Source organism: Eubalaena glacialis, chromosome 12, assembly GCF_028564815.1.
Source record: "Eubalaena glacialis isolate mEubGla1 chromosome 12, mEubGla1.1.hap2.+ XY, whole genome shotgun sequence".
Classification (NCBI taxonomy): Eukaryota; Metazoa; Chordata; class Mammalia; order Artiodactyla; family Balaenidae; genus Eubalaena; species Eubalaena glacialis.
Genome location: NC_083727.1, coordinates 25503131 through 25526410, shown reverse-complemented (window position 1 = coordinate 25526410; position 23280 = coordinate 25503131). Strand labels below are relative to the sequence as shown.

The window sequence follows — 23280 nt, the reverse complement described above, 5'->3', positions numbered from 1 at the left end:
TCATACAGAACAATTCGCCTTTGTCAACCTCATATCCCCAAACTCAGCCTCCTGTTCACCTGTATGTATCCAATTCCCATTACTGTATTACGACACACATGGGCCATCTACCTAGAGTCTCATTCCTTTTCCTGCCCCAATGTAAAGACTGATTTCCCCATTGATAGGAATTATGGCAACTCAAAAGACAGAGTGGTAGCAGCTTAGGTTTTAAGTAACATTTCAAAATTTCTTCGGTAAATAGAGATATAAATAGTGTTATGGGAGCCATTCCTACTCTTTCCTCCCTCCCGCCCTCCCTCCCTCTTCCCTCCCTCCTCCCTCCTTCCTCCTTCCTTCCTTCCCTCCATCTTGTACTACTATTCTGTAAGCTATCCCAACAGGTATTTCTTAGCAATCTTGTGATGCTTCATGATAATACTGCTACTTAACTAAAATTCAACAAAAAGAAATAAAACTGATGGAAGGGTTGTAATGCAGTGTAGCTAATTTGCTGGTTCCGGTATACTTTGTTTTTTGGTTAAGCCTACAGTAAGCCTTCTTCTAAAGGTGGAGTGTCTCTATGACAAGAACTTAGAGAAAGGATGAATTGTCCTCGTATCTTGCTGACAGTCATCCCCTAATCCTGTTAACTACTCCTTCCCTTAAAAAGGAAGTGTGAATACTAAATTATATTAAAACATTAATTTTGTAGAATCACAAACCGAAACTATACCAAATATGAAGTTTTTAAAATCATCACCCAGGCAACAATTTCCCTAAGCTTCAGGATTAGTTCCTTCATGAGATCCCTTGGTATGAAGGCTTGGGAAACAAAACACAAATTGCCCAGCTCAAAAAAGAGCACTTGCCTGGGGATTAGTGACATCATCTGATTGGCATTATGACTGCGCCTACATCTATGGACTTTGGGGTTTAAAGAAGAATTATGTGAAACACTTTACTTTCAGAAATAAAATCAGAGAACTTCATTCATTCATAACACATACATTTATTGGGCACCTACCTTATGTCATGTTCTATGTAATGCACAATACAATGTGCTTAAGATACAAAAATCAAATAAAAATTAATATCTGCCCTCAAGGAACTTAAAGCCTATTGAGGGAGACAGATTAATCAAAGACCATATATGTGAGAATTTTGTAAATGTCTAAGTCTGTAACTTTTCAGGTCAGTTGTTTACGCCCCTGTTTGCATTTCCAAAGCAGTCAGCAGTAAAATACTTACAATTTTAAGGATCCCTGTGTTTATTTTGGGACCCTTCACTAATGCTTAAGATGTACATCTTAGAATAGAACAGAAATCCACACCACCACACTGACTGGCATTCTTTCAGTTCCATGAATATGGCAAGCTCATTTCTGCTTTAAGGCTTGTTTACTAGCTGTTTCCTGAGTCAGGCGTGCAAAGAAGCGTTGATTCTGATCTACCTTGGCCTAGGCATTCTAGTATAGGAGGAAAAGGAGATGTAGGAACCCTTGGAAATGATAGATAGGCTTCCAAGTTAAAAAATCAAAACCCAAAATCTCTTCCCTAAAAGAACCACAAGGGACAACAGGGCGTGACCCTTTTCCAGGCACTGAGGTAGAATAGCCATTTGCTTTGGGTTGAGATACCTTTCATCTCCTTTAGAGTGTAACCTCCAGGGGAAAGACATTGCCAGTTTGCAGCTCAACAAATGAAGATGTACAACAGTGGCTTCCAAACCCATTCATCACCTAAGGATGTTACAGAAAAATATTCCTGATTTAATAAAATGTAAAAAAATATTATGACACTTATGATGCTATTGGAAATTTGAACACTGACTGCATATTTGAAAATATTAAGCAATTAGTGTTGTGTTAGGAATAATAGTGATATTATGGTAACGTTTTTAAAAGTCTTTTAGAGATCCATACTGAAATATTATGGATTCAGTGATATCTTGGATTTGCTTCAATGTAAATATTACTGGACAGGAGAAAATGTCAAGGGAGGGGTATAAGTGAAACAAGATTGGCCATGAGTCAACAGCTAGATGATGGATACTCAGGGGTTCATTATATCAGTCTGTCTTCTTCGGTATATGTTTGAAATTTTCCAAAAGAAATAATATTTTTGAAAATATGCTAGTCTTTTTTTTTTTTTTTTGGCCGTACTGCGTAGCATGTGGTATCTTCCCCGACCAGGGATCCAACCTGTGCCCCCTGCAGTGGAAGCGCAGATTCTTAACCACTGGACTGCCAGGGAAGTCCTGAAAATATGCTATATAGAGTACATTAGTGGGGGGTGAGGGCAGTGGTCTTGTTGATCACAGCTCCTATCCTGGAAATACATACTGTCTTTAGGAAGAAAGTATCTGATTAATTTACACAAGGTGTGCATTTAACAATCCAAAGCAGGGATCTTTGCAGTATAAAGGAAAATCTAGTAAGTCTCAAAGAACAAGATTTCTTTCAAGAACTCTAGATTTCAAATAAAAGTACCTCTATGACTCTATCTCATTACTGTATTATGTTGCAAATGCAAATACCACAGGGCTCAGAGGGATACTAAACACATTGTGTCTTAGAGAAAAATAGAGATCACCTGAACTGATCTAAAGGAAGCAGCTGCTCTTGGGCTTGAACTGCTGTTGCCAGTCTACAGTGCAGATCTAGTGTGGTCAGATCTTCCCATTTATTACTGGGATGCTAAATGGATGAGCTGACATCATTTTTAATTCCTTCGCTTTTAACTGTTAGTAACCAACTTGAAAAGAAAAAAAAAAAAGCCTGTGAATCACCAGTTTGCAAGTTCTGCTTATTCAGATAAGACAATTCAGGGATGAGTTAAGAGACATTGAGAAAAGATATTGAGAAGATTGCCCCCTACAGCATTGTTCGTAACGGTGAAAAATGGGAAACAACCTAAACGTCCATCACTATGGGAATTCTGAGATAGTTTGTGGCAAGTCTATTTGATATAATACTATGTAATTAAGATAAATGAAGTCTAGCCATCTGTATCAATGTGGATAAGTCTGAAAAACATAGAACTGGGTGAGAAGTCAAGTTGTAGATCAATACACAAAATATAAAGCATTCATGTAAAACTTCAAAAGCCCGAAGTCATTCGATATATTGTTTACAAATACATAGTAATAGTGAAAGTATACGACGAACCTAGATTAGCAAGATGCGTATCAAATTTAAGACCGTAGTTACCCCTCAGAAGGGAAGTAGAGTGGCACTGAGAATAGGTAGCACCCGCTTTATCTGTAATGGTATATTTCTTCATTTAAAAATATAAAATGGGGGCTTCCCTGGTGGCGCAGTGGTTGAGAATATGCCTGCCAATGCAGGGGACACGGGTTCGAGCCCTGGTCTGGGAAGATCCCACATGCTGCGGAGCAGCTAGGCCAGTGAGCCACAACTACTGAGCCTGCGCGTCTGGAGCCTGTGCTCCGCAACGAGAGGCCCGCGCACCGCGATGAAGAGTGGCCCCCGCTTGCCCCAACTAGAGAAAGTCCTCGCACAGAAACGAAGACCCAACACAGCCAAAAATAAAGAAATTAATTAATTAATTAATTAAAAAATATATATATATATATAAAATGATAAAAGTAACATCCGTTAATTCTGGATAGTGGGTGCATGAATGTTTACTCTTTTTTTCTTTTTAAAACATTTCAGAATTTCAAAAAATGGAGGGGGGTGGCGGTAGAACATCCCATATTGGAAACCAGGATAATTGCATTCGTTTGTGCTCTGTCTCTCGGGCATTGATACGACCTCTAGATACGGTTTCCTTATTAGCAAACGAAGGAGAAGTACGTGGTGCTTTCTAGTCTCTTCAATCTAAAGGTCTAAGAACCTAAAATCTCCCACCCCCAACGGGGAAGGCTATCCAGATGAGGGAATAAAACATGGATTCTCCCCTCATTTAGGAGAATTCGATCTCTCTCAATCCTTTACTCCAGAGGGAGTAAAGGTAGGGAGGAACTGTCTTGGCGACAGAGAGACGCAGCCTTTCTGAGTGTCAGCTTCCTCATTTCTAAAAGGGGGATTCTAACACCAAATTCATAGATTGCAGTGAGGTTTAGAGATGACGTCTGTCAAGTGCCTGAACAGTAGCTACTTATAGCAGCAGTAATAGCATTTCATTCAGGGGCTCAGCCTCGGGGTTGCTAAACAGAATCACGTTTTTTTACGCTGCCTTACAAGCCAACGTTGGTTTACCTTGCGAAGTCCAGGCGAGGCATTGGAAACAATCCGGAACAGTTGCTATGGCGACACTCTGGTTCCGCCTCCACGCTTGCTCGAACAGCATGCTGGGAATTGTAGTGCGTGGAGGCTGACACTCACGGAGGGGGCGGGACAGCTTCCGGAAAAGGTACTACATTTCCGGTTCTTGCCTCCACCTCCCCTCCTTACCCTCCCAGCTTCTGGGCCACTGAGCCCCAAATAAAAGCCCATCTCTGGATCCTCCTTTCCATGCCCGTCGAACTTACAGTGAATGCAGGACAGGGGAAGCAATGCGGTGCCAGGGCCGGAGACGGGAGCCGCACAGGTGGAACAGGAAGAGGCGAGGCTCCCAGCCAGTAAGCGGAGGCTCCGCCTCCTTACGTCACTTCCGTAAACAAAGGGCATTGTGGAGGCGAGAGGTCCGGGATGTGACCCCGGCTCAAGCTGCAGCTGTAGCATCGGCGGCTGCAGCTGCGGCGGTGGCTTCAGAGGCCCCGGGGTCCTTGCAGGTTGTGGAAGAGGACCCCGATCCCCTTCTTCCTCAGGTATGAAGTGGAAGCAAAGGCACCCCCGCAATGTCCCCCTGTAGGCGCCTCCCACCACCGGTGCTGGCCGCTACCGGATTCTGGGCGGGGAAGGTTCTCCGTGACGGCTGATTAGAGAAGGGCAATGAGGTGAAGTCAAGAGGAATTTCTAGTGGTCTTGCTTGGAGGCTGTGGCTTCCTGGCTCTCAAACTAATGTGTGAGTTAGACTACGAGCTGTAGTCTATGAAGGTCTTCTCTGAATGGTTCCTTGCTGCTTGGTATACAAGAAGGGTTTCGGTGCTCTTGTAGTAGTGATGTTATCTAACCAAAAAAGCATAATTTTCGAGCCCTGGCCCCTCAGAACATCTTATCAATAGTTTAGACCACTGTTGGTTTATTTGCATTGTTTCCTGTTTTTTTTTTTATTCTTGTGTCACCAACTGCGTATAAGCATAATTAAATTCGAAAACCAGTGTGTTTGTGTGTATCATAAATTTATACAGATCCTTGCCTCTTTGAAGAACTGATATCCCATCTTCTCTATTCAGTTATTTTTTAAACATTTAATTTGTGTTGCATGCTGAAACAACCCCGAAATGTCTGTTCTGTTACTTAAAATGCTTCTTAAAGGAAAAATTGTTAGCCAAGATTTAAGCGGATTTACGTTCGTTATCTGGGATTAGAGACTGGGCAATAGAGACTTTCCTTTACAGCCTTTGGTCCTTTGGAGGTTTAGCTCCAGTTATGATTGTCTAGAGTCAGCCTGAGCCAACTGAGCTCAATGGTTTAAATAACAGTGCTAGTAACACGGAGTCCAGACAGTAGCCAAAAAAATCTATTTTCATTAAAATTCTCAAATAATTACTTGAGGAGTGACATCAGTGGATTTGAGTCTTTTTGAATGTTCATAGAATGATTAAATTCAACACAACATACAATAAAAGGCCTAACGGTCCTAGTGCACTTTACAGTCTGATGAGAAGAATAGCCGTATAAATTTCTCATCTTATGATACATGAAACAATATAATTAGGAAGAATTTAATATTATGCATAAATAAAAAGGAAATGTGGAAGGATATTTTTAGATGGGTGTCTGTTAGAGAAATAAAGCTGGTTAATACACAAAGGGAAAGTACTGGATAAATGGAAGGTTTTACACATATTCTCTATGGAAGGACTGACAGTAACTTCATAGTGTAACTTTTTTTGATATTGACAAAACTAAACATATATAATAAAGTTTCATGTTTCCTTGGAAATAGGTAGAGAAAGTAAATTTAAAATTGTCATGGAACAAGTTTAATTTTACAGAACTTCATTTGATCAAGGAACTAGAATCAGTATTAACTGTAGGCAGCAACTGAATTTCTACTTGGTAGTTGAAATAAGGTTTCTAGTTGCTAATTAAAATGCAGGTACCCATGTCAATTATATATCTGTTTGTATCTAGGCGGTTTTTCAAAGAATACGTTTTAGAAGGGAGACCTAAGGGGCACATAAAGCTTGAGTCAGGCTGGATGATTTGTTTAGTGTTTATATGTTGTTCCCCTTCTATAAGAATGTAGGGAACATTGAGGGCAGGGACTTTGCCTTGTTCAGTACTGTCTCCCCAATGCCCCAAGTAGTGCCTGACATGTAGAAGAGAGTAAATTTTTGTGGGATGAATTAATAAACAGTGAAAAAATTTTTTGTCTAACAGGCAGTTTTGGTTAGGGCTTCTGTGTACATAATACAGTAAACTAAGCTTAAGAATCCTTGTTCTAACTTTCTTTAATGACCTCTGAAATTCTTGATCCTCTTTCAGACCATGAAGTGGGTCTTTGAAGCCCTTTCATTTTGGCGTATTATAGCATATGTGTATAATTTTGCTGTATTTCCTTAGGTCATAAGAAGCTGGCCTTGGTGCAGTAAGGAACTTAAAACAATGGAGGAGCGCAAAGTGAAGAGGAGGAGTCCTAAGTCTTTTAGTGCCCACTCTACTCAGGTTGTTAATGCCAAAAAAAATGCCATTCCAGTTAGTAAAAGCACGGGGTTTTCAAATCCTGCATCACAGTCAACTTCACAGCGACCAAAGTTAAAAAGGTGAATTCTTTTCTTTCACATTATCACAGCAAAATGCTATTAAAGTAAATACTAAATCCACTAATTCTTATAACATTTTTTTCCTCTTGGTTTGACTTTTGAGGCACATATTGTATGTGATTTAGAAAAAAATTTTTTGAAGGTTACAGTGTATAGAGATTAGAAAATGCAGAATGAATGATTGGCTTTAAGCCTCTTACTTTGTCTCATATTAAAATACACAGAGCAGGGACTTCCCTGGTGGCACAGTGGTTAAGACTCTGCGCTCCCAATGCAGGGGGCCTGGGTTTGATCCCTGGTCCGGGAACTAGATCCCACATGCATGCCGCAACTAAGAGTTCACATGCCACAACTAAGGATCCAGTGAGCCGCAACTAAGGTGCCCACCCGCCGTAACTAAGGAGCCTGTATGCCGCAAGTAAGGAGCCCTCGAGCTGCAACTAAGACCAAACGCAACCAAATAAATAAATAAATATTAAAAAAAAAAAAAATACAGAGCAAGAAAACTTGCAGACAAAGTTGATGAGCTAGCCAGAAATGGAAAAGACATATCTGGTTGTTGTTTTTTTTAAGCTGAGTGTTTGTGCTTTGGTAGTTTTATTTTTTTTAAAAGAATGAGTTCACTGTTTTAATAGAAATGATTTGTATTTATTGTAAATATTTAAACACAGGAAAAATTCAAAGAAGAAACAATACTAAAATCCTACCACCTAGAAGTAATCATTATTAATATTTAGTGAACATATTAATATTTGCCTTAAGGCTTTAAAGGAAACGGGGGACAAGTTTAAATGTTACCTATTATTGCTGCATATATGAGTATTTTGTAGGGTTAGATATTTGGAAAGCAGGATAATATCTTAAGAGAAAAAGCATTTCATAATCTCAATCCTCTAGATAATTATGATTAAATAAGCTTCTAACTGCAAGCTTATCATGAGAGTCAGTTAAGGAAGTAATGCTTGTAGCACTTTGTAGCCACTGGATTAACACAAAAGACAAGATTACTGGTGATGATCTCACACTGTCTTTGAGGAAACAAAAGGGACATAGCCAGAGACCCTTGGAAAAGAACATTCCAATAAGGACTAAATGAAAAACAAAAGTTATAAGGGCTTCTTTTGAATATATTATGAGATTGGAAAGGGGTTTTCCTCCTGGAGGAGTTTAATTTAGAATCAGTTTTTTAATATGGTTATGGTTGATGGGGAAAGAAAGCCAAGAGATTTGAAAGGAAATCACTCCTTTTTCCACATTTTTGCATCAGTTTATTTGGATCTCATTGTCATTTTCTACCTTGTACTTTTATTTCTCTACCCTCTTCTAGAATGTGGGCTTCCTGAGGGCTGGGTCTTGTGTGCCAGACAGTATTTAGAGTGGGGCTTTGCACATAGTATAATTTCAGTGAGTGCTTTTTAATTGAGTTATTTTAACATAAAGTGAGACAGTGTGACATGATCAAAAACACCGAAGTAAGAAGAAACAGATTTTTATTTTCCTTGTTGAGAAGGTTGTTAAGTGATGAACTGATGCAAAACACTTACTTGGATAAAGCTTCCAATTTGAAAGAAAAAAAATTTGCTATACTGAAACCTTATAGTCTATAGTAGTTTATCTCAGATTTTAATGTGAATATGGATCTCCTGGGAATGTTTTTAAAATGTAGATTCTGAATCAGTTCGGGATGGGGCTTCAGCTAAGCATTTCTGATAAGCTCACAGGTAATACTGATGGTACAGGTCTTGGACAGCACTTTGAGTAGCAAGATACTAGATAGTGATAGTAAATCTAATATCACATATGTAAAATTACAAATCTCTCTTTGTGAAGAACTGTTAGTGACCTAGTGTCAACGGCCTATGTGTTCTAAGTTGATTTCTTTTCACGGGAATTAATTAGTCTTGCCACCTTTGCCCGCACACTCAGAGGCCCCCAGTACACCCTATTCGTCTTACCCACATTGTGGCGAGTGCACTTGTGGGGAAGAGGTCTTCATGCTACGTTACGTAGAAATTAACTGAGTCCTGAATATATGTGTTACGTCAGGATCTATAGCACGTGTCGGGGTTATAAAAGTAACACACAACCCCCTCTCCCATTTTTGCCTGGTTCACTCCTAGTCTTTAAGCCTTCACTCACATATCACCTTTAGGACGTTTTCTCTGCTGCCCTTAGGTTGAGTAGACTGTTCTTTCTCTCTGCTCCTGTATCACAGTATGTATAGCACCATCACTCCAGAGTTTGAGAGCCTGGCATATGCTAGACGTGTGTAATGAGAACTAGCCTACTCTAGGGGTTCGGAAAGGGCCTTCCTGAGCAAATCACATTTAAGCTGAGACTTGAAGGATGTGTGGGAGGTAGCCTGGCAAGGATGGCAGTGAGGGGAAGGGTGCTAACGTGGGCAGAGGATTAGCTGCAAGGAGACGAGAGAAGGGATTTCTAGGAAGCAAAAGAGATTCAGAATGTCTAGAGCATTGACATACAAGAGAGGATAGAATTTCTTCAGGTTATCGGACTACTGAAAGGTTTGCATTAAGTAAATTATATGATCTGACTTTACTTTTAAAAAATTGACTTGGCTGCTCTGTGGGCTCAGAGACAGCACGTAGAGGCCGGGAGACCAGCTGGGAAGCTGCTGGAGTAGTTGGGTCAGGTATAGGACAGTGGCAGTGGAGAAGGAGAGATTAGAGACAGCTCTATGGGTGTGACCAGTAGGACTGCATGACTGCACGTGGGGGCCTTAGGAAGCTGGAGGAGTCAAGAATAACAGGTACTAGCGCTCCATCACATGCTGGTTGTGAATTTCTGTCTGTCTTTCTCCTTAGACTGGGCGTGCTTCAGCGCAGTCACTGATGTCCTGCACGCGTTCATATACTCAGTGTCTGGCACGGTGTCAGCTACAGAGTAGGGGCCCCATAACCACTTGTTGGACAGCCCATAGTTCAGGGAACAGCTAGGATAAAGTTAGATGGGAAAGCAGAGTATGTTTACGGAGAAGTGAAATATGAAACACAGGCTAGTAAAAAAGACTTACTAATTCTCTCTTCAGTTTTTTTTGCAGTCCAAAGAATTACCATAGAGTAAAAGTACATTACTCAAACTCTTTATATACCTTAGTAGTTATATTTTATACATTTGTTTGAGATTTTCATAGCCTGTTCTTTTGGTTTCTGCCTTGAAATGGCTGCTTTTATTTAGTATTGATTTTATTCGGATGTCTTGTTTTTCCCTTAATCTAGAACAGCCTGAAAAAAATCTCTTTTTAAAGGTAATTATAGGCAATTAATTTTTTATTGCACCCTTCTTACAGAGTGATGAAAGAAAAGACCAAACCTCAGGGTGGAGAAGGCAAAGGCGCTCAGTCAAGCCCGATCCAGCACTCCTTCCTCACCGATGTCTCTGATGTCCAGGAGATGGAGAGGGGGCTCCTCAGCCTTTTGAATGACTTCCACTCTGGAAAACTCCAAGCATTCGGTAATCCAAAGATGTTTCTCTCTACTCTTTTTCTTCTCAAGATGTTTGCATCATATTTTCTGCATGTATTTTGCAATTCCTTTTTGAAGTGTCATTTTCTTTTATTTAAAAAAAACAAAACAAAACAACAGTCCAGAGGCATAAAACGCAATCATCCTAGATTTCATTTGTCGTGGGATATAATTTGTCTTGTAAGATTTCAGGAAAAAAGTTTTTTAAAAAGGGAGGGTTAGTTGAATTGTTAAAGTAGGATTGCTGTTGACGGACTAAGTATCTTGAAAGTGTAACAAACAAAAGGGACATTCTCTCTGTCAACTGAAATACTTTAGATTTAGTGTTTCAGTTTTAGAAAGACTCAAGATCATTTTTCTTTACCCTTTCAAGCCTAAACTTGTTTCTTGCTCACAATGCCTGACTTTCGAATATTAAAGAATCTGGCTTGATGAAGACGTAAGAACAGTTAACTGATCGCCCCAATAAAACTCTGAATAGGTATTTTTGTATGCGAGTTCACAAAGTGTATGGTCAGATTTTTCATGTTCAGCTTCCAAGTCACTTTATAAGCTTTTTCTGATTATAAAAATTATTTCCCTGCCTTTTTAAAAAGCAATCTAAAAATTGTTGAATGCACACATATGGAATCTCACACAAAAGCATAAATGTCATCGACATAAATATTGTGTTTTTAAGTGCTGTCTTTCCCTCCCCAGCTCTTTTACTTGGCTTCCCTACCCCTTCCCTTACGCCCTCTACTGCCTCTGCCTGCCCCCAGCCCCAACCAGTTAACTGTGTGACACACACACACACACACAGATTTTTCTTTTCATTGTTTTCTACAAGTAGTATCTTATATACACTTTTCGGTGTCTTGCTTTGCTCACTAAACAATACCTGATGAAAATCTCTCTGAGTCACCTGGTATAGCTCTAATTCATTCTTTTTTTTAATGGCTACATAATTTTCAAGTTGTGAATATACCCTGGTTTATTCAGCCATTTCTCTGTTGAAGGGCATTTACTTCGTCTCCAGTTTGGAGCCACTAAACTCAATGGTGTAGTGAACGTCATTTTACATATATCCTTATGTGGCTGTTTTGATTTCTTTGGGATGGATTCCCATGAGTGGGATTACTGGGTCAAAGCATAGAGGTAATTTTAATTTTAATAAAAGTATCCAGATTGCTTTTCAAAAAAGCTATTGCACTTTTAGTTTTCATTAACAATTTATGAAACAACTCTTTTCCCTGAATTCCCACCAGCTAATAGGTATTACCAGCCTTTTCATTTTTGCCAGCCTGTTGCTGTAAAGGGATTTTTTTATTACTGTTGAATTTGAATAGCCATAAATGTTTGTTAAGCGGTTGGATTGCTCTTTTTTAGGACCTTTACCCAGTTTTTTATTTGGTTATTTATCCTTTTGTTGTTAATTACTAAGAGCCCTTTGCATATTTTAAGTACTAACCCTCTGACCTATTTTGTTTTTATTTTTTTAAGCAACATTAGTGTGTCTGTGGATTTTATGGTATACATCGCCTTATAAAAGTTTTAAATTTTTGTATACTCAAATATGTCTATCTTTTCTTATAGTTTCTGGGTTTCCAGTCATGGTTATACTATTATTTGAAAAGAAGACATTAAAAACACGTTATTTATTTCACAAAGATGTTTTATGACATCCCTTCCTCCTTGCTTTACTCCATCCTGGTAAGGTGGCATCTTTAGAATACTTTCACTTCCCTCTCCCCTCTCTTCTCTCCCACCCTTGAGATATAATCTCTGGATCACTTTTACTTCTTCACTTTTCTCCCCAACACCCTTCCTGCCCTAACTTTTAAGTGACTTTGTATTCTTGGATTGAAGTCTCTGTTATTCGATGGTTTGCTATATATAAGCATTGCAGATGAGAAGTTGATTGCCAGTTGGATTCTTTCTTTTTTTTTTTAAAGACTTATTTATTATTTATTTTTAAATTTTATTTATTTTTGGCTGCGTCGGGTCTTAGTTGCAGCACGCCGCATCTTCTGTTGCGGCACAGGGGCTCTTCGTTGTGGTGCACGGGCTTCTCACTAGTTCTGGCATGAGGGCTTTCTCTCTCTAGTTGTGGCGCGCAGGCTCCAGGGCACGTGGGCTCTGTAGTTGTGGCGTGCGGGTTCCCGAGGGCATGGGCTCTGTAGTTTTGCAGCACGCAGGCTCTCTAGTTGAGGCACGCAAGCTCAGTAGCTGTGGCGTGTGGGCTTAGCAGCCCCGCGACATGTGGGATCTTAGTTCCCTGACCAGGGATCGAACCCGCATCCCCTGCATTGTAAGGCGGAGTCTTTTTTTTTTTTAAACATCTTTATTGGAGTATAATTGCTTTACAATGGTGTGTTAGTTTCTGCTTTATAACAAAGTGAATCAGTTATACATATACATATGTTCCCATATCTCTTCCCTCTTGCGTCTCCCTCCCTCCCACCCTCCCTATCCCACCCCTCTAGGTGGTCACAAAGCACCGAGCTGATCTCCCTGTGCTATGCGGCTGCTTCCCACTAGCTATCTATTTTACATTTGGTAGTGTATATATGTCCATGCCACTCTCTCACCCTGTCACATCTTACCCCTCCCCCTCCCCATATCCTCAAGTCCATTCTCTAGTAGGTCTGTGTCTTTATTCCCGTCTTGTGTAAGGCGGAGTCTTTACCACTGGACCACCAGGGAAGTCCCTGGATTCTTTCTTACCAAGTAATTTTTTTCAGTCTCAATGCTTGAAAGATTTTCTCCTTTATCTTTAAAGTTTAAGCGTTTACCAGAATATGCTTAGGACCGTATCATCCCTGCCTGGAAATCAGTGAGCCCTTCATATCTGCCAACTCATCTTTCATCTCAAGGAACATTTTTTTCTATTGGTCATTTATTTCTCCTCCATCTGTTCCTTTTTATCCTTTTGGAGATTCTATTGTTCTCATGTTAGGTCACCTGGGTCCATCCCCTGAATCTTTTCTCTTGTTCCTTGTGATTTCTACCTCTTTATATTTTTACTCTATATTGTTTTCCTCTGTCTATATAATATATGTACATCTTTATATGTATACACACACACACATACATATATATCTCTTGAGGTAGTTCTTCCACTTGACCTTCCAAGTTGCTAACTGTTGAAAAACATCATTAAAATAGAGGAAATATGAGATATTTTACTATGAAGAAAGGATGATTTTGAAAGAGCTGTAACTAACTCTAAAATTATTAGTAGTCCTTAACATAATGTAATATAGTCAATTTATGAAGATGTTATAAAGCTGGCTAGAGGAAAAAATAGTATAATTTACATTAATTCATATTTATTCAAGATACATACTTCACCTTTAGCTGAGCTATATTATACCTTTGAGAAAAATCAAAGGTTTTGGGAGGGGAAAATGATAGCATCAAGAATTTGCAGAGGCTGTACTGAAACTGAATGAAAATATGTAATATTTCATATATATACATCAGTTGCTCTGGGCAGATAATGCTACCTCAGAGGAGTCTAGTCAATAAACAACGCAAGACCTATCCTTCCTCTACTGTGTATACATTGTGGTTCTCATGCTTCATTACATTCTTCACACTTTATAAATATTTTCACTTATATTTCTTAAAGGAGGAGTACATGGTTGGTTGGCAGAATGATTCATGGTTGAAGTCCTTATAGGACTCTTAGTTTTTCACTCAGATCATTATAAAATGTTGGGTTACTCAGTTTTAATGGCAGTTGTCAAGTAGGACATGAATAGATGGTGTTAACACCTCTATATATGATATTACTATTGAAAAAATTTTTTTTACCTAAAGGGTTCTTTCATTCTTAAATTTTTTTTCTATATCATTTTTTAATGCCCATGATTACTTTTTAGATTGTTGTTGTTTTCCTGGTTGGAGATTTGATTTATAATTTTACACAGAAAATATGCAGTCATTAATGTAATTTACAAAAGAAAGAAAACCAATTTCTTTTAAGCACCTTGACTTTAGAAGTTTCTCCTCAAGACAGTTAGTTTGACCTATCCTAATCTTTATTAATGTTCTGGAATGTTCCCCCAGGAAATGAATGTTCCATTGAACAGATGGAACATGTTCGGGGAATGCAGGAGAAATTAGCTCGCTTGAATTTGGAGCTCTATGGGGAGCTAGAGGAACTTCCTGAGGATAAGAGAAAAGCAGCCAGTGACGCCAATCTGGATAGGCTTCTGTCTGATGTGAGTACAGTCCTCTTTCTTTACTCTTTTCTTAATCAAAATTTTTATTGAGATAAAATTCACTATTTTAACCATTTTAAAGTATAAATTCAGTGATTTTTAGTACATTCACAATGTTGTGCAGACATCACCACATCTAATTTCAGAACATTTTCATCACTCCGAAAAGAAATCCTGTACCTCTCAGTGCTCCCCTCCCCCTATCCCCCAGCAACCACCAATCTATTTTCAGTCTCTATAGATCTGCCTATTCTGGACATTTCATATAAATGAGAATCATAAAATACGTGGCTTTTTATGTCTGGATTCTTTCACTTAGTGTAATGTTTTCAAGTTTTATCCATGTTGGACTTTATACTCTTTTTTGAAAGCAATATATCCAAAGGATATATTGGGATCTAGTATATCCTTATATTTACATCTAAGCATATTTTCTGGGATATTGGCAAATCTAAAAGGAAAATATTTGCTTCTGTACATATAAAAGATCTTAAGATATAGAAGATAGTAGGTCAAAAGATCCTGGTATGATTAATACATTTTGCCTTATTTACTCAGGTGGTAGTTACTTATACTATGCTTGGTGTTTATGGTAATTTAGTAGGTTGCCATGTGTATTTGCTTGCAAGGGTTGCCGTAACAAAGTACCACAGACTGGGTGGCTTAAGCAACAGAAATTAATTTTCTCACAATTCTGGAGGCTGAGAGCTGGAGACCAAGGTGTCAGCAGAGTTGGTTTCTTCTGAGGTCTCTCTCCTTGGCTTGTTGAAGACCATCTTCATGTTCACATGGCATTCTTCCTCTCTGTGTGGGTCCCTATGTCCAAATTTCCTCTTTTTGTAAGGAAAATAGTCATAATTGATTAGAGCCCATCTTAATGACTTCATTTTAACTTAATTCCCTCTTTTAAGAACCTGTCTCCAAATATAGTCACGTTATGAAGTATTAAGGGTTAGGACTAAAACATGAATTTTGGGAGGATACAATTCAACCAGTAACACCATATAGGATTCTTATATACTGAAAAGTGTTAATTAAATTTGCCTCTTTAAATCTTTTTTGGAACAAAAATAAATAAAAATTGAATTCAACATACTTTAGTTTCAGATTCCATATTTACCAGTAACAGAAATGGTTAATTTCTATTGCTTTTCTCTATCTTTTGAATAAGTAAATGTGAGTGAAATTGTATGCCCATAGTTTAAAAATTTCAAACCTATACTTTTAATTGTGATTGTGGTACATTGAAAACTGAATTTGAAACCAGAAAGCCTTTGTTTAGTCCAGGGTCTACATAGAGCTGTATAACTTTGGGCAATTTAATGTTTTTGTAACTCAGATTTTTCTCTCTGTAAAATAGGGGTGGTTAATTCTACCTCATACTAAAAACTGAATATCACATAAAATCGTTTTTGTAATTCATAAAGTTCTTAAAGATTTTGATCATTAAAATGGCAGCTTTTTTTAAAAAGTCTGTTATTAGAGATGATTATAATTAAGCATGGTTTTAAGAATCCTTATAAAACTTCAGTTTTTGTCATATGGTTTTAATTCTCTTATATTCTTATTTCATAAATACTAAAGCTACTTTATTATTATTTTGCATAAGTGAATTGCCCAGTCTGGAAATTTTTAGAAAGTTTTTTCTTTAATACTTTTTTGTTTAAAGAAAGCTTAAATGTGAAATAATGTCTTTAATAATGTATGGTTAACAATTATCTATGATAGTTATCTTATAAAAATAAAAATTAAATTTGTTACTTTGTGTTACAGCTAGAAGAATTGAATTCGTCCATGTATCCTTTGCTTAACATCAACAGTGAAAAGTTCACAGATTATAATTTTTGGTGAATAGTCCCAATCAAGTGAAGAAACCTACTGCTGTTTACTGGGGCCATCTTCCTTTCCCTTTAGTTTCTAAATGGAATTTCCCAGTTGTTTTGTATGCTGAAATTTTATTTTTCTATGGTTTGTGCTTTGCTCTGTATGGTTTCTGGGTTTTTAAGACAAATTTTTAAAATGTTTTAATCAAGAGAATTAAGAATTAGGGTAGTTGCCATATACATTATTTTGAATCTTAGATTCTTAAGCTAAATGGAAGTGGGATAGCAGACATAATACAGTACTCTAAATTTAGTATTAGAACTAGAATATTTTAGATGCATTAAAAAAGTGTGTTATAGGATTAACTTAAAGGAAATCACAAAGGCACATGTAAAATATTCATGTTTTGACATTTCAATTTAGAGCAATTATTTCAAGAAATTTTTAAAATGTATTTTTGAACATACTGATAGGCACAATGTGAGATATATAAGAACAAAAAAAAAATGATCCTGCCTGTGAAATAATTTTAGTGGTAAGACATCTCTTTGAACCAAATAATGAGATACTGGAAAGGATACTGGTTGTAGAGTTAAGAGATTTGATTTTCAAAATTTGGTTCCACGTTTTGCTAATGTAAATTTGGGTAGATTGTTTAACATTTCAGAGTATCATCTTTAATATGGGGTAACTGCTACATGTAATCATGTGTATATGAAAATTTCCAAACTATATAGAATATATATTTTTAAAAAATCACTCTTATTGCAATAACATATACTGTTACTAACTGCTGAATTGTGCAGTAAAAACAATGAAGAAATAGGAAGATATATACAAATCCAGTAATAGTAATTAATATCTCACCTTTATTGAATACCTACTATTTGCCAAGCATTATATGAAGTGTTTTACACGCATTATCTCATTTGGTCCTACTCTTGGAAGTAGGTGGTGTTATACTCCCCATTTTACAGATGAAGAAAATACAGTTTTGAGAAGCCACATAAACTGTAGGAGATATTAATGTAAGATACCACTGCCAAGAAAGAGTTTAATATGGGGGTAAGATAGGAGTTAATTAGGAGGCTTTTCTTAGGAGTAGTTCCCCGGTGCTTTTTTTTCTTTGTATTTGTTTTACGTTATATTCTATGCTTTATATTCTCTCTCTGCTTATGACACATAACTACTCTCCTCTTATCTGAGCTTCTGTTAAACATTTAGACTCATTTGTCTCCCGCTTTCCTCACTTCAGCCCCCATGGTTCAGCAGGCCGTGGCGGTAGACTGCAAGCACATGGCCTTTGGATCGCTTGGTCTCAGGTCTTGGTAAGCAGCTATGTAACCTTGAGCAAAGCCTAGCAACCCTAGTTTCCTCATCTGTAATAAATGTTCTTTCCGTATTCATACTTTCTCCTCCTGATTTTCCTCTCTGTCATCAGTGCCCCTATTATTTTTATTTTTTAAACATCTTTATTGGAGTGTAATTGCTTTACAATGTTGTGTTAGTTTCTGCTGTATAACAAAGTGAATCAGCTATATGCATACATACATCCCCATATCTCCTCCCTTTTGTGCCTCCCTCCCACCCTCCCTATCCCACCCCTCTAGGTGGACACAAAGCACCAAGCTGAGCTCCCTGTGCTATGCAGCTGCTTCCCACTAGCTATCTATTTTATATTTGGTAGTGTATATATGTCCATGCCACTCTCTCACTTCGTCCCAGCTTACCCTTCCCCCTCCCTGTGTCCTCAAGTCCATTCTCTACCTCTGCGTCTTTATTCCTCTCCTGCCCCTAGGCTCGTCAGAACCATTTTTTTTTAGACTCCATATATATGTGTTAGCATACGGTATTTGTTTTTCTCTTTCTGACTTACTTCACTCTGTATTGACAGACTCTAGGTCCATCCACCTCACCACAAATAACTCAATTTCGTTTCTTTTTATGGCTGAGTAATATTCCATTGTATATATGTGCCACATCTTCTTTATCCATTCATCTGTCGATGGACACTTAGGTTGCTTCCATGTCCTGACTATTGTACATAGTGCTGCAGTGAACATTGTGGTACATGTCTCTTTTTGAATTATGGTTTTCTCAAGTGCCCCTATTATTTTAATCTTCAAGATTGTTTAAAAATCCCTTCTGTGACTATAGCAGACATTGCTAATCAGTCATGGCACTATCTGCCGTTTAGCCTGGACAGGGACATGAAATTACTTGCTGTCTCTTAATTACAGTTAGTTGTCAGGTGTTATCAGTTCTGCTTTGTATTCTTCCTTCATTCTCTACCCTCATCACCTGATTCCACAGCCTTTCAAATTTCTGTTCTCTAGAAACTCTAGAGCTGCACTGTCCAATATGGCAGCCACTAGCCAAGTAACTACTGAGCACATGAAGTGTTGGCAACATGGATTGACATGTGCTTTAAGTAAAATGTGCACACCTGATTTCAAAGATTTAGAATGAAAAGATGTAAACTATCTCAATATTTTTATGATTACATGTTGAAATGATAATTTCCTGATTATGAGTATAAATAAAATATATTTTAAAAACTATGTCTGTGGCTTACATTATATTTCTATTGGACAGTACTGCTGTAGACTTTAGACATTGCCACTGAGTTATTCTTCCTAAAACATCACTTTCATCTTGCCATTCTTGTTTCCTACCAAGTTTTTTACTATGTCAGATTTTTAAAAGGTTCTCAGTAATTTGATCACGGCATATTCATCCTGTTATAGTTTTCATTATTTTTCATTCCCACCAAGTTGGCTCTCTGGATGCCCAAGTTCTTGCTCACCTTAATGCCTTTGTTCAGGTTGTACTTTCTATCTAGAGTTGCTCTGGCCTCCCCCTTCTTATCAAATAACACTCAAGCTGACCACTTCCATAAAGCATTTCGTTTGTACCCCAAACTAGCATTCTGCGTTATTTCATTATCTGTTGATATGTGTTAAATCTCATCCTTCCAATTGAACAAGAATATCTCTGACGGCACAGCTCATGTCTGTACATTTTTGCAAACGTCTGCTGTACATGTATTGCTAGCATTTAGTTGTCCTCAGTATATCCAGATCATTGTTTGAATTGAGTCTTGAAAAACAGGTGGCAAGTGGATCATATAGATCAAAGAGGAAAATGAAAGGCAGTGATGAGAAGGGAATGGAATAAACTATGCAGGAATTTTATCCTATTTCCAGTTTTCTTGAAGAATAATTCAGAGGATTATAGGAAGGGTTTTAGAGCTATGATGATTTTATTTTATTCTCTTGGACTTTCACAAAGAAATTATTTTCCCAAGGAAATGAAGTGGTGGTGTCATTTCAAGTGAATTTTGTTAATCCAGTAAGTTTTCATATTTGCCTCTAATCAGTTTCTTACCATGAAAATGATTCTTGCTGCATTAAAATAATTCTGTGCTCTATTAGAACCTGGAACATAGTCTTTTTTTTTTTTTAAGCCCTATTTTTTATTTTTATTTTTATTTTTATTTTTTCTTGTTTTGGCTGCGTTGGGTCTTTGTTGCTGCGCGTGGGCTTTCTCTAGTTGCGGCGAGCAGGGGCTACTCTTCATTGTGGTGCACGGCCTTCTCATTATGGTGGCTTCTCGTTGCGGAGCACGGGCTCTAGGTGCGCGGGCTTCAGTAGTTGCAGCACACAGACTCAGTAGTTGTGGAGCACGGGCTCTAGGCGTGCGGGCTTCAGTAGTTGCGGCGCGTGGGCTCAGTAGTTGTGGAGCACGGGCTCTAGGCGTGCGAGCTTCAGTAGTTGTGGCTTGCGGGCTCTAGAGAGCAGGCTCAGTTGCTCCATGGCATGTGGGATCTTCCCGGGCCAGAGATTGAACCTGTGTCCCCTGCATTGGCAGGCAGACTCTTAATCACGGCGCCACCAGGGAAGTCCTGGAACATAGTCTTGAATCAGTGATTTGTTTTTAAATCTTCAAATTCTAGACATAGTAAAATTACTTTACTCCATTTAAAGATTGTCTTACCACATCCAAGTTTCTCAATAGCAGCATAGGCACTTTCCCTTTAAACATACTTCTTTTTTTAATACCTCTGTCTCTTAGCTCTTGAATGTAATTTCCAGAAATTTAAAAGAAGTACTCATTAGAGAATGAAAATCTTCTTAACTGATGAATCCAGACAGAAACTCCATTTGGCAGATGCACAAGATGTTCCAAATACTTCTGCCAGCTAAAATGAAATGCAGTCGCTTTCTCGTGGTTTGAAGAAAAGCAGCATTCTTTACTCTTCTAGCTGAATCCAGTAGCGGAATCATCTTCCACAATAAGGAATTAATTAAAGTGCAAGTGCAGTGACTGCTTTCACATGCTGCTTTCAGTGAACTCGACTTGCTATAATTCACCATAACTGGAGGCCTCGGCCTTGTGGAAGGCGTAATCAGGAAATGTGATACAGAGCTTTTGCTGCTATGCTTTATATTGTTGCCTTACGGGTTATACTTGAAATGCACTGTGCTAAATGTTGTTGATGGGGCTGAAGGATTTATCCTTCCTGAGCTCACCAAACTTATTCCACTGTTGATCATAAGTTGATGATGCCCAGGCTTTTCGTGGGAGCCCAGCTTCAGTTTACGTTAGACAATCAGTACACACGCCCGGTGTGTTTTCCAGTGGCCAGTGACAACAAAATGTTAAATGAGTATTTGTGAAATTTGCTATTTTTAATAAAGTGATTGTTTTAAATTAGTCTCTGTCTGTTTTGGAGAAACCTGTAGTCTTCAATCTGGGAATACAAGGGCTCAGTCCTCAAAGGTAAACTGTGTTTAGAAAATTGAGGTTCTGTAACTTTCTTGCAAATCTTGCACCTTATGCACATTTAAATATTGGCATAATGAAAAGAGCGTGGTCTTTGACCTTACTTGGACCTTGATTTGAATCCGCATTCTGCCCATTAGCTTTGGGTTCATGTGTGTTTACTCAGTTTCTATTTTAATTTTTGTTTCTAATCTAGAAAATGAGGTTAATGACCAGCTTGTAGTGGTTGTTATGAAGAAGTAAAAAAGTACATATAAGATGCTTAGCACAATAGCTGACACCAGTAATGTTCAGCAAACAGTAGCTGAACATTAACATTAGTTTTTAAATAGCTTTATTGAAATAATTCATATGCCATAGAATTTACCTTTTCTAAAGTATATAATTCAGCGGTTTATAGTAGATTCACAGAGTTGTGCATCCATCATCATAATTTAATTCTAGAACATTTTCATCACCTCAGAAAGAAACTCATTAGCAGTCACTCCCTATCTCCCGAACCCCTCAGCCCTTGGCAACAGTAATCTATTTTCTGTTTCTACGGATTTGCCAATTCTGAACATTTTCTATCAATGGAATCATACAATACATGGCTTTTGTAACTGGCTTCTTTTACTTAGTATAATGTTTTCAAGGTTTCAAGGTTCATCCATGTTGTAGCATGTTATCAATACTTCTTTTCCTGGCCGAATCACATTCCATTGTATGGATATATGACATTTTGTTTATCCATTTATAGCTCACTTGCCTTCACCTTTTAGAGTAGGTCCATGCTTCTTCCTCCTTGTTTCCAGGCCACAGAAACAAGCACCTAATGGGAGATGGGGAGGGTGGGGACCCATTGAATAATATTTTTTAAAAGTCTCAACTTCAGTAGTTTTTGGCATTCTGCGTTCCAAGAGTTTTGATCAGTTTATCTAATCAGTCTTTTTAATACCCCTTTTAAAACTGAGAAAATCACCAGAACATTAAATGTAACCTTAAAAACTGCTTTGTTGGATTGAGCAAATAGGGATTCCAAGGGAAAAAGCATTCTACGGTCTGACAGAGCAAAAGGAAACTTTGCCAATTGACGTGTTTTTCTTGGATGGGTCCTGAGATAAAGCAAAAGCTGTTTCCTGTGGCTTAGTGACAGAGCAGCAGATTGACCTTGTTTATTCAGCTGGTTCATTTGTCCTTTGTGTCAGTGAACCCCATGTGGGTCCCAGGTAACAAATTTTTAGTTTATCTAATTTGTATCCTTTCACACAACTAAAACATGTTAAAGGCAACAGGGGAAAAAAATGAGGTGCTTGGATCAGAATAAAATTTATTGTTTATTATACAGATGTTTCATATTTATTGTAGAAATTTTTTTAATTGATTTTTTAAAAGTACTACCAGAGCAAACCATTTAACATTTGTTTACATACTTCCAGACTTCTTAGACAAACGTTTATTTACAAAAATTAGGTAGTACTATTCATATGGTTTTCTAACCTGCTTTTCATGTTGTGAACATCTTTCCTTGGTGGTAACTATTCATCTACATATAAATGAAAAAAACTTCCAGGCTTCACAATAAATACTTAAAGGCATTTTGACCAGAACCATTAGAAATTAATTAAGAAGGATGTTGCTCTGGCTTTGGTACCTCCTGTATAATGTGAAAATTGGCAATAAGTATTAAAATATTCTGAGGATTTGCTGAAGATAAGAAACCCCACCTTTTCCATCACACAGCCTTAAAATTGCAGGCTTTCTTTGAGAGCAAGCAAACGTTGGCTTCTGTATCCAAGTCTCCTGTCGGGGTCTGGCCCCACTTCTCCGTGTCTTCAGGGGCTTCTGGAACTACAGTGACGCCCGGGATCCCACCGCAGACTCCCTGAAGGGTGACAAAGAAGCGGGAACGCCGCCCGGGCCGGAATCCGGTGCAGCCCTTTAGGAGGGGGCGTTGGCCGGCAGGGCGCGGGCGCTCGGGTCTTGGTCTTCCCGGCTTCTGGGCCCTCCAGCTGGGAAGGCGGCGTCGGTCACGCGGTCCCTCCAGCCGCTCTGGAACCCTGTGTGGGTGCTGGTGCCGGGAGCTGCCAGCCCGCAGGGGAGGGCGGGGCCGTGTGGTCGGTCTCTATGGAGACGGTGGGCTGCCGGCCCCGCCCCTGCCCCCCGGCTGCGGCCGGGG

General features: G+C 38.5%; 1 protein-coding gene across 1 annotated transcript; it reads left to right on the top strand.

Moving 5' to 3' along the window:
• The first annotated feature begins 4671 nt into the window (after positions 1–4671).
• CCDC28A (coiled-coil domain containing 28A) lies at positions 4672–18840 on the top strand. The gene is made up of 6 exons (XM_061207119.1): positions 4672–4756; positions 6621–6820; positions 10131–10294; positions 14359–14513; positions 16287–16309; positions 18674–18840. Exons 2-6 carry the CDS (start codon positions 6663–6665, stop codon positions 18804–18806), a joined length of 633 nt encoding a protein of 210 aa, XP_061063102.1. The 5' UTR covers positions 4672–4756; positions 6621–6662; the 3' UTR covers positions 18807–18840.
• The last annotated feature ends 4440 nt before the right edge of the window (positions 18841–23280 follow it).

Bases quoted from the DNA above. Each gene is read 5' to 3' on its own strand.
- CCDC28A (XM_061207119.1), top strand. From the start codon at position 6,663: ATGGAGGAGCGCAAAGTGAAGAGGAGGAGTCCTAAGTCTTTTAGTGCC. The intron at 6,821-10,130 runs GTGAATTCTTTT...CCCTTCTTACAG, and splicing joins CAGCGACCAAAGTTAAAAAG to AGTGATGAAAGAAAAGACCA. The intron at 16,310-18,673 runs GTATCCTTTGCT...TCTGTTCTCTAG, and splicing joins GAAGAATTGAATTCGTCCAT to AAACTCTAGAGCTGCACTGT.